The following is a 12,179-nucleotide window of genomic DNA, read 5'->3' on the forward strand; positions in this document are numbered from 1 at the left end:
AACACACCCCAACTCAACATCACCAGAATTAAAGATCAGTACTATCAACATAAGAAGCCTGAATGGCAAAGAAATGGAGCTAGCTGAGGAATTAGATAAGTACCAGATCGACATAATAGGGGTGACTGAAACAAAAAAGACAAAAACTGGTGAGATCTTTCTGAGCAATAAATACAAAATGTTATATTCAGGCAATAACAATCAAGGAAAAGAACGAGTAGCCATAGTATTCAACACTAAATACAAGGCTAATCTTCTTGAATGGCAGTCAGTCTCAAGTAGAGTGATGTGGGAAAATACCAGAATGGCGAACTGGACAATGAGACTTATTTGTGCCTATGGTCCCACAGAAGGGTCTACTAAGGTAGAAGTGGAGGAATTTTTTGAGGCTTTAGAGAAAGCAACTGACACTATGAAAAAGGAAAAGTTTGTCCTTGTTGGGGATCTAAATGGCAGAGTAAGAAATGATTGTCAAACATACAAAAATATTTGGGAAAATTTGGAGAAAAGAGCAAAGCTAATAATAATGGCAAATTCCTGTTGGATTTCTGCTCAGGACATGGACTGGTTATTAATAACACCAACATAAAAATGTGCAAAAATTCACATGGAGAGAAGAGGCAAGGAATAAGGAAAGTCTCATTGACTATATTATTATTGATAATGATATTTTCTCCCTGGTGCAGGACACCAGAGTGTACAGAGGATTTGAAATTGGAAGTGATCACTATTTAGTCTTGAGCAGGATAAAATTGAATTTCATTTTGAAAAGCAGAATATTTAAGAAAGTTTTGAAGCGAATAAAAGTTTAGCAGCTCTCAGATGTGAACTGCAAAACAAAATACACAAAGATTATTGAAGAAAAAATGAAAGAGTTTGAGAACAGGAACCAAACCTCGGAGATTCAATGGCAAGCCTTGAAGAAAAACCTGATTGACTCAACCAGACAGGCATGTGGTGAAGTTGTCTGCAAGGATAGAAAAATCAGAACTCCATGGTGGACACAGGAAGTTAAAGAGGCAATGAAGGAAAAGAAGAAAGCATATCAAAAGTTTCTGCAAATAAGTCAGCTTGTGCTCTTAGAGAATACAGAGACAAATGTAAGAAAGCGAAACACTGTGTAAAACTTGCTAAATGGGAGGACTTTGCCAAGAACATAGAAAATAAATATCAAGAAAGTGGTAAAATGTTCTGGATTAAAGAAGCTTAGAAATGGGGGAAAGAGTGCTGTAAAAGGTTAGAGATAATGAAGGTGACATGAAAATGGGAGAAAAAGATATCCTTGAAGTATGGAGTATTTACTTTGAAAAATTGCTATCACTGCTTTGAAAAACAAGCAGTGATAACCACACATTGGTAAAAAACACTGACCAGGCATGCAGTCAGGAATACATATCCATACTTAAAGTAGAAAAAGCCATCAAAAGCTTGAAATATGGAAAGGCAGCAGGAGTAGATGATATTCGTCCAGAAATGCTGAAGTACGGTGGTATAAAAGTCTTACAGTGGCTGCACTGCATAGTTCAGAAAGCCTGGACAGAGGGATGAATTCCTGATGATTGGAGTAGAGCTCTAATAGTACCCATATATAAAAGGGAAATAAAACTGAATGTGAGAATTACAGAGGTATTTCATTACTGAGTGTTCCTGGTAAGATATATGCAAGTATACTTGAGAAATGGTTGAGAAGAATTGTGGTAGAAAAGCTTGGTGAAGATTCAGGCTGGATTCAGGAAAATACAGGCTGTCAGGGTCAGATCTTCACTTTAAGACAAATAGTGGAGAAATCATGGGAACATAACAAAGATCTCTATATGAGTTTTGTAGATCTGGAAAAGGCATATGATAAGGTGCCAAGAGAGAAGCTATTCAATATGCTAGAAGTTATATGGTGTCAATGGGGCATTATATCAAGCGATACTTAGTCTTTATATGAGTTGTAAGTCTGCAGTTAGAATTGAAGGAAGTACAGGAAGATGGTTTAATGTTAAATCTGGTGTGAGACAAGGATGTACATTATCTCCTCTGTTATTCATTATCTATATGGATCACATTATGAAGGAAAGTGGTATTAAACATGATATCAGAATTGGAGATGTTAATGTCAGCTCTTTGCTTTATGTGGATGATGTTATACTTCTAATAAATCTGCAACAAGTTTGCAAGATTCCCTGACTAAATTGAATAACTGTTGTTATAGATATGGTGTGAAGGTCAGCATTAAAAAGACAAAGACAATGAAAATAGGTAAAATCGTCGTAAATGTCAACTGTGTTGTGAACGGGAAACTTGTAACTGCCAAAGTACATTGATATGGTAGGAAGTCAATTGAATGAATTTATATGGAATAAGAGAGAAATTAGTCGGAACACTAAATTAGCTGTATACAAGACATAGTTCAAACCAGTTTTAACTTCAGAATCCGAGAGCTGGGTCAGAAGTAAAACACTTGACTAAAGACCGCACATATGAGAGTCCTGAGAAAGATTAGAGGCATTAACAGATGGCATCAAAGGCAATATCATATTAAAAACGAGGATATTAGTAAAGAACTTGACATTGTCAGCATTCAGGAATGTGTTAGCATTACTAATCTAAGGTGGTATGGTCATTTAAACAAAATGGGAGAGGAAAGATTAGCAGAACAGTTGTTTTCTTCCAGGTTGGCAGCAAAATGACCCAGAGGAAGACCAAGGTATAGGTGGATTGATACGGTACAAAGTGTGATAGAAATATAAGATCTGATAATGTTGGAGTCTTGACAAATAACAGATTGATTTGGAGGAAAATTGTAGATAGGAAGTTAGTAATGATGTAAATTTTTCAAGTAGTACTATCATATTCTATACACCCCTTGACGATACATGTCAGGAATTTGATGATGATGATCAGTTGATTTTCATTTCTTCCATTTAGAAATTACTGCAACAAAAATGATGTTTCTGATTTGTGCTGAATACCATCTTTTATCTTCTTCTGCTTATCTGTTTTCAGTCATCTTTCAATCTTTGACAGCCTTTCCTGCACGATGCAAAAAATTTTCAAGCAAAGAGAAAGTATAAAAAAGAAAACTATCCAAATGTTAATCATCCTGCAGACAGTTACATCTTATATTTAAGGATATCAAACCTGTCCTGATTATTATAACAAGAACTAAAATCTCTAATTTGTAGATCATTATTATTGAAGCAACAAATTCCAGACTTCCTTATACTATTTGGTTGGTTTGAAGTTAACATTTCATCTTAGGAAAACACTCTGATCTCAGTTGTCCAAATGTTTAATCTCATCTGTATTCTCAGTGAAGTGGATGCTTTAAAAAGTTCTGAAATGCTCTAGAACAGGGTTGTCCAAAGCACTGCCTGTGGATCACATGTGGCCTGCAGTGCAATTTTTTGTGGTCTGCCTGTGGATTTTGATTTTTACGATTTGAAAAATAAAATAACAATTTGAATCGAATTTATATTAGATATTTTGATTTTATTACTAATCGATAATCTCGATGTTGATAATTTTATTTGGTGTTTTTACATCACTATATACCCACTTGTTTTTCAAATATTAGATGTGTCGAAGTGTTCTTACACTGTTTTGTTCCAACACGCATACTCTGGGTGCTCACAGGAAATGTGAGCGCGCGATTAGTGTGCAATTAGTGTTGTTCGTTTGTTCAGCTTTTGAGGTTGTGTCGCTACTGCTCACCAATTTACTAGATATGCATTGTGATGCAGCCCCTTGGATAAATTTTTTTTCTAATGCAGCTCTCGGATTACGTAAGATTGGATAGCCCTGCTCTAGAACAAAGACATTTCATTTCCACTTCAATTTACGTTATTTTCTCCTTTTAAAAATCATGCATTACTCATTGCTTAAGTATTCATCCTCCATTGAGGCCACACCTTGCTGAAGTGGCTTGAAAAAAGTTCTATGTTTGGTCTGTAAAGCAGGGTTTCTGGATTATCTAATTTTTGTCCAACCCAAGATACTAAATGTGCTATAGGTTTCCAAATTTGCATGACTGAGATTGACATAAAAATAAATTATAGCCGAACAGCAATGATCCCTAGTATTGATTTATGTATAATATAGTGACAAAATTTGCTGAAATGATAGCCATCAGTCCATTTTTGTAATTTTTTCAAAAGAAATAAACCTTTTGACCCTCCCCTAGCATTAGTACTAACACTCCTAATATGTGAAATAAAAATAAAAAAATTAAAGTTTTTAATAATTAATGAAATTACAAATCTGAAAGTATATATATTATATTATCTCTTACAGGTAAATCAGTGTGAGATAGGAACAGCTCACAAACGCGTCAAATAATCCCTGATGGCCATTTAGACTTGCATTTAAGTTGCAGCATAAATATGTAAAATAATTTAATTCATTCTGTATAATATAGACAGAAAAGAATATTACAAAATATTTGTAAAAAAATTATTTGCTTTATAAATTTCTTTACAAATAAAACATACACTTATACCAGCACAAATTGTCATTAAAAATTAGGATACAAATATTTATGAAATCTGTTACTATATGTGATTATAGCATTTAGAATCATTAATCATGTGGGATAACAGCTGAAAACATCACATTTTAAACAGACTGATCTTTTACCAGCACTTTAAATAATGTATCTCTTAACTAATTTTATGCTTGATGAAAATTACTTAAACAGAAGCTCATTATTTTTATTTTTTTAAGATTGCCATCATAAAAAAGTCCTTATAGCTGTGTTGGCTTTCTTGAAGGTAGATATTTGTGACATACTGCATTGAATGAGTTGATTTTGCGCATGATATTCATACGACATATCACAAAGTTCAGTCAGGAGAGCAGTTATTAAGAGAGAGAGAAATACATACATGCAAACAAACATGGATATGTCTGTTTTCAAGAATGAACTTGAGCTAAAAGACGTAAAAATGTGTTTTTGCAACTGTGGTATAAATATTTGATTAAACTCATCAGTTTTGATAAAAAATGCATAGAATTATATAGATAATTGCAGTCATCTCTTACTATAGTAAATTATAAAAATTCCCTGAAAATTTCCATAGAAAATGCTATTACAGAAGAAATAAATAGCAAAAAACTATAGTGAAGATTTCACTATACTAAACATTTGTAATAAACAAATATTCTTCTGATTATTGCATGTTTGCTCTACTGAGAAATGACTGTATGTATTCTGATGAAACAGTAAAAGTTATTTGAAATGTGATTATATGTTGTTAATTTTATAAATCTTTTTAAAATAGTGTTAAAATTTTATATGTTAATAAATTTTAAACTTTAACTGCCAAAGTACATTGCAGTCATGATTTACATGTATGTTGCATTTCTGTAATGCACACAAACAAATATTCTCATCAAATTAAGACCTATTGTTCTTTAGAAATACATTCAAAAATGCATTGTAGAGTTCACAATGACTAAATTGAATGAACAATCATTTTAAAAACATCCTTATCCATATGTATTGACTAATGATACATTAGCAAATGACTTCATCTGTATTATGTAAAAACACTTTTTCTTGTTTCATGAATATGCCTTTTTTTTTTTTTTTGAACTTGCAATGAGTGACACTTTGGTAGTTCCCATTCGGATGCTGAATTTTGGTCAGATTTGCAAGATAATATTTTCCATAAGAGGTATAAAATATTTATTTTAATCCAAAACCACATCCCTCTCCAGTAGGGGTGCAAGCCCTAGTAATTTGTGCCCTAGTATTCTTTGTGAAATATCATTTACTACAATAATTTCATCCTTTCTAGCTCTGCCTGTGTGTAGACCCAACTAGTGAAAAGCTTGTGCTCTACATGAACTAAGATTTATATTTCTGTGAATTGAACTTTTTTTTTCTTTTCCCATCTTGAATTCATATATATATATATATATATAATACATTTTCCTTTAAAATCTGCATGAATAAATATTGGCCTAAAATACTCTCCCTCCTTTGTTCCCCCTTTACTACAGGCTGCTTATTTTCTCTCTTCTCCAGTCTCTGCATTGTTTCTGCTTCCTTCATCTAGCTAATATTGGGATTCATCTTGACTGTATCACTGTGTATATCTTTTCCTGTGACCCTCCCCAATTCTGAGGAAGAAATCTTCACATGTTAATGACTGTTAATTTTAAAGTTCAAATTATTGTACATTCTTTTATTAGTATGGTTCACTTTGAAAGATTGTCCAATGATAAGGTAACTCTACTGATTTTTCAGTTACATACATAAATCATCAGTCCATAAAAGTACATTATCATTACCCTCAATGAATGCACAGATACTATGATACTAATACATAAGCTTTCTTCCACATTAATCTGTTATCCATCAGGTCTCCAATAAGTTCATATCTTATGTTCCAGTATTATAAAGCACTATTAATTGTCCTATGTGATTGTCATTATTATCATGTATTTAGTCTCCTGCTTTTCTCTAGAGAAAATTAGCACTACACATTGACTAATTTTGCTCTTATTCCATATAAATTTATTCAGATGGCTCTCCAGAATACTAGCTTTACTTATTCAGTTATCTGTTTCCATATTTAGTTTGTCGTCTTCACTGAAAAGTGTACCTAAATAGCTGAAATATATTTTTCTTTAGGTTTTCTGTTTAAGATTGTAGTTCACGTTTTCCATACACCTGTTTTTCATATGAAATTTGTAATGGCATTTACTTAGTTAAAGAGTCCTAAAGACTTGAAGTGGATTTATTTAAGAGTATAACATTATCTACATAAAGTAAAAAGCTGAGTTTAATATCTTGCTATTTTGCTATCAGGTTTAATGCCTGTTTCCATCATGTGATCTGTATAGATGATGAATAACATTTGTGGTAATGTTCATCCTACAGTTTTAACTGCAAACCTACAACTTAAGCATGGGCTATATATTACTCTCTATAATGTTCCATTAACACTATACAATTGTAGCATTTTGAAGAGCTGTTCTCTCAACACCTAATCAAGTGCACACAAAACTTAAGTACAGAACCATGTTATATTCCTACGAGGTCTCAGCTGTCTTTCTTAAAGTAAAAATATAATTTTCAACATCCCCTGTTTTTCTTATAATTTTTCTTACTCTCTTCTCAAGTATGCTTGCATAAATCTAATCTGGAACACTCACTCAGTTAGGAAATTATTTTATAATTCTTACATCCCAAAAAGGAATGTAAATTCTTCAGTAACTGTCTGCTCCATTTCCAAAAATAGCTTTGCTTTTTCTTTCTATTACATAATAGTATTTTTTGTAAATTTGAACATTTATTAAAAGATGGTATTGAAGGCCTGTATATTAGTCAAGCCTAAGTCATAATGACTGCCTCTGTGTTCCAAAAGTTTAAAATAATTATCCTTTACTGTATGTTTTTTTTTTTTTTTTTTTCAAATTACTCCCAATTTGAATCTGTAGACATTAAAAAAAGATTCCATTAATTTTGCTGTGCAGTTGATTAATTTTGTTTTTGAGTTTTGATTAATAAAGTTATTTTCTACAGTATACATGTATCATTTAACCACTTCCTTATTAACCTCTGTAAAAAAAAAGAAAGAAAAGAAATTGGTCACTAAACAACCAGAAAAAGGCAAACATTTAATGTTTATTAATTTTCTGATCACCTTCCACTGACATCTGTATACTATAATACTTGCTCAACCAAAAAGTCTATCTTGACCCTTATAAATGCTTGAACAATCTCAAAATGTCTACTCTTGATGAATAGAATACCTTAGCCATATGTGCAGCTTTTGCCAGTAATTGAGCACATGTGAAAATTGAAAATACCAGTTAAAAATAGTGTGTTGATAGCAAAATAGTAGTTTAACTCACAAACTGCAATACATATCACTTTTTTAACAGAAAGTATCATCCAGAGACAGGGATAAATATATAGAGGTCACTTAAGACCCAGATTTAAATAACTGAGAGGAGACCTCCACGTAGCCTGTTGAGGAATGCAGAGCCTCGAATTAGAGATCTCATGTCCAATCCACCTTCATTTTGCTGTTCATCAGGGAACCATGATGAACAGCAAAAAATCCAGCTACTGGGAAAACAAGCTGCAGTTCAACATCAACAGAATTCAAGATGGATACCATCAACATAAGAAGTATCACCTGTAAAGAAGTGAAATTGGCAAAAGAATTAGATATACCGCATCAACATAATCAGTGTTTACAAAAAAAAAGTGAGATTCTTCCAAATAACAAACACAGCATGTAATATGCAGGCAATGATCTGGGAAAGGAAGGAGCAGTAGTATTCAACACTAAACACATAAAGATAATCTTCTTGAATGGCAGACATATCAGTTAATGATTGGGCAAACATCAAAATAAGGTACTGGACAATTAGACTTATTTTTGCCTATGCTCTGACAGAAAGTTCTGCTAAGGAAGAAGTGGAGAAATTTTTCAAGCATAGAAAAGACATCTAACATAAAGGAGGAAAAGCTTGTCCTTGTTGAATATCTAAAGAGCAAAGAAATGAAAACCAGACACATAGAAGTCACATTAAATTTTTCTTACATAGAAAAATATAAGAAAGTGAAGCACTATAAAACTAGGCTGCTTAACAAAAGTCATGGGAAGACTGGTAAGAATATAGAAGATAAAAATCAGGAAAGTAGCATAATGTTCTGGAGGCATTGAAAAAGTTTAGAAATTGAGAAAAGATTACTGTGAAAGGAATCAGAGATGATGAATGTGATATGGGAAAACTGATGATAAAAATATCTTTTATTTTTAGGTGACTCCCATCTATGAAAGGTTTTAGTAAACCACATTAGTATCCTGAGTGGACTAAAGATATTTTTCTATTTTTGTTAATTTTTATATGTTTTATTGATTATTTTTTACATAGTCTGGAAACTCTGCTCTAGAGACTAAGCATGAACTTTTTCAAGCCACTTCAGGCCTCCAGTTAGTGGGGTGGTTGTCACACACTGGGCAGTGAATTCATATCTCACCTAAAGATAATCACAAACATCCATGTCCATAGAGAGGATGATTGTGATTGTCTTTGGGTGAGAATATTTGAAGCTACAGCCTATCGGTTGGAGAGCAAATACAAGAAGTACAGAACAGTAATAGAAAATGTTCAGAAAGAATTCAGTCAGGAGCACTTATCACTACTTAGTGTAGAAAAAAAAAAGCCACTGAAAATCTGAAATGCAGAAAAAAGGAAGCTGGAGTAGACAGGGCCGGTTTTATCATTAGGCGAACCTAGGCAATCACCTTGGGCACCAGATTTTGCTACATATAAAACTAACAGGAACTCCTGTATTCCATAAAATTCATGTATGTAAGCATACCATTTCTTTGTTGGACGTATATACACGTCCAGCAAACCTGGATAATATTCTGTCTACCTGCTGAAAGAACATGGATAAGAAGTGTAGTTTGACAGTCATGTCCATTAGAAGGGGCAATAATCCTTCATGCTGGAAAGAACACTTAACTAGATTACATGCCGTATGTAGTAGCTTTGTTCAGTTGCCTACAGCAAGAAACGCAGTTGCTTGCCGTTTGCTCGGTAACCGGAATCTAAGTTATGTCAGACTAAATACCTATGAGTTATATTCATTTTGCTGCTTGTTTTTATCATATAATTATAGTTTTTAATGCTAGCACAAAATAAGAAATCCTTTCATACTTTCTTCACTTCATATTGTATCACTATGGAAGATCAATGTCACTATCAATTTTTTGGCTAATTATTTTAATCACCAATACATTTTAAAATTCTCCCAGAACTTGATTAAAGATAATTATTTTTGTCAAACAATTATTTTATAAATTCATGAAAATCCGAATTTTCACTTGTGAGCATTAACTTTCTTACAGTTTCTGAATTTTGAACCACATACTCCTTTTGGGCCTTTGAATCTTCAAGAAATATTAAAAATTCAGAAATCTCACAGATTTCTGAATTTTTTATTTCTTGTAAGGTTTTGATGGATACAAAAGCATACATTTGAATTATTTCTTGACAGTATTTCTTAACTCAGGAATGGTTTCTAAGCTTCAGATTTTTGATCTGGATGAAGACCAAGCAGAAGTGTTATTTTTAGCTAAGAATTAGAGTATAAAAGTTTTAGTTGCAGTTTACATTTTTTGAATTTCAGTTGGCTTTGTCCCGTGAGCTTGTGATATCACTGAAATTTTAAATAATGATTTTGAATCTTACTTTAGGAGAACAGTTTGCTATTATCTCATAGATGCCCATGTGATTGTGGAACTCATTAACTCAGCATAATGCATTCCAGACTAGTTCCCTTCCCTCACACTAATAATGAAATAGATGCCTTAGACTAGAGCTTCGTGAGGTTTTGCCTAGTAGAGAGGATTAATTTCCCTATTATGACAAAGTAATGAGTAAACCTAATTAATACTGCAATAGGGAAGTTTTCTCTTCTTTTCATGTGCTTTGCATTATGGGATACTAAGGCAAGTGATATGAATTCGTTAGCCTCTCTCTACGAGTTGCCCATTTGTGAAGTTACTTCACATGCAAACTTTGTTTGCTTACACTTGGAGGAAGGATTAAACCAAGGACAGTGGCAGCCCATGAAGTTTTAAGTGGTGGTGCTGCCTATACAAAATAATTTTAAAAAAAATTATTTTTTTCCTAATTATAACCTATTTATTAATAAATAAATCTGTAGATTTATTTATTAATAAATTGGTTACTGATTAGGAAAAAAATTTTTTTTTTTAAATTATTTTGTATAGGCAGTATCCCCACTTAAAACTTCACGGGCCCACCACTGACCAAGGATATAATTTCTTAACATCTTTAATTTATAGTAAACCATAAAGTTTGAGAAAATAATGGAAAGAAAGTTGAAATAAAAGCATAAATGAATCAGACTTTGCTGAGCAGATGGAGGAAATATCTTAACAGTAATGGAAGTCAATAACGATTTTAAAAAAATTATCAAAAAACAGAACACACAGAGGAAAAACACCATACAGGCACTTGAAATTAGAAAAAAAAAAAAAGATAAAAGAATTAAGGAAAAGTAGAAGCAGGAGTAGCACAGGTAATGTGGAATTTGTTGAAATGCGAAATAAATAAATTGCCAAGTGACATCATAAAATATAAAAATTATATAAAACAAAAAAAAATCCCTGAAAATATCAAACAAGGATTACATGGAATGAAAAAAAATTCATTCTAAAACTGAAAAATGAGTACAATAGAGAAAAAAAAAAAATCTTACAAAGTTGCAAAAACGGGTACCTATTTGTCTACTAAATTTAGACAAGGTAGATAGTGAACACTAATTTAACAGAGAATCATGTATTGTCAAATCAGTGAAGAATAAGTCTGAGAAGATGGTATATTTTAGCAGAAGACACAAAATCAGCAGATGTACAATTTCATGAAGTCATACTAGAATTCAATATGTTAATTACAGAAATTCCACAGCATTGGCATAAATTAATGATTACCTTATACAGGGTGTTCGGGATAAATTTGACATATTTATAATTAATTATATTTTTCCGTAAGTTACATGTATTAACACACACTTCTCTTCATTTAAAAGTTTGGACCCTTCATTCATATACAAGATGTCAGAAAGGATGGATAGCTGGAACCCACCTGAATCATGGAAGAGAATAACTTGTATCATGATGATTCGTGCCCGCCATCAAAATAAGGATATTACGACTGCTGCCCAATGCTCCCTGAATACAGTAAAAACAATCAGGCATGAACTAGAGACTTGCAATGGTGACTACGAGGATGTAGCAAGAAGAAAGATCCCTAGCAGACGATCTGATTGCGTTCGTACAGCAGAATTCCTCGCAAATCTGCAGGAACAGGTGTTGAAGAACCCTGGCATTGGAATTCGGGCTTTGTTCGTGGAGTTGCTAACTGTAGTCAAGCCCTGGATAACAAGAGTAGCCAATGGTAGGCCGTATGTATGGCAGCAGGATTCGGCCCCTTGCCACACCTCTGGGAAAAGTCAAAAATAGTTGTCTGAAAATTTCTACGACTTCACCAGTCCAAATGTTTGGCCTCCAAACTCCCCAGACCTTAACCCCATGGATTATTTTGTATGGGGCGCAGTTGAAAAAGACACCAATCGCACTTCCAGTAATACAAAAGCCCAGTTAATGGATAAAATTAAAACAGTTTTTGCGGCC

General features: G+C 32.9%; 1 protein-coding gene across 1 annotated transcript in view; it reads left to right on the forward strand.

The window, feature by feature from the left end:
• Positions 1-7,453, forward strand: part of LOC150092727 (carboxy-terminal kinesin 2-like) — a 230,065-nt gene extending 222,612 nt beyond the window's left edge. Inside the window, exon 13 of the mRNA XM_090414368.1 lies at positions 4,282-7,453. Coding sequence (XP_090270494.1) covers positions 4,282-4,326 — 45 coding nt within the window. The 3' untranslated portion in view covers positions 4,327-7,453. The remainder of the gene's footprint in view (positions 1-4,281) is intronic.
• Positions 7,454-12,179: the final 4,726 nt, after the last annotated feature.

The sequence above is a fragment of the Typopeltis vanoorti genome, chromosome 25, assembly GCF_054136105.1.
Source record: "Typopeltis vanoorti isolate ZY-2024b chromosome 25, IOZ_Tvanoo_1.0, whole genome shotgun sequence".
Taxonomy (NCBI): domain Eukaryota; kingdom Metazoa; phylum Arthropoda; class Arachnida; order Uropygi; family Thelyphonidae; genus Typopeltis; species Typopeltis vanoorti.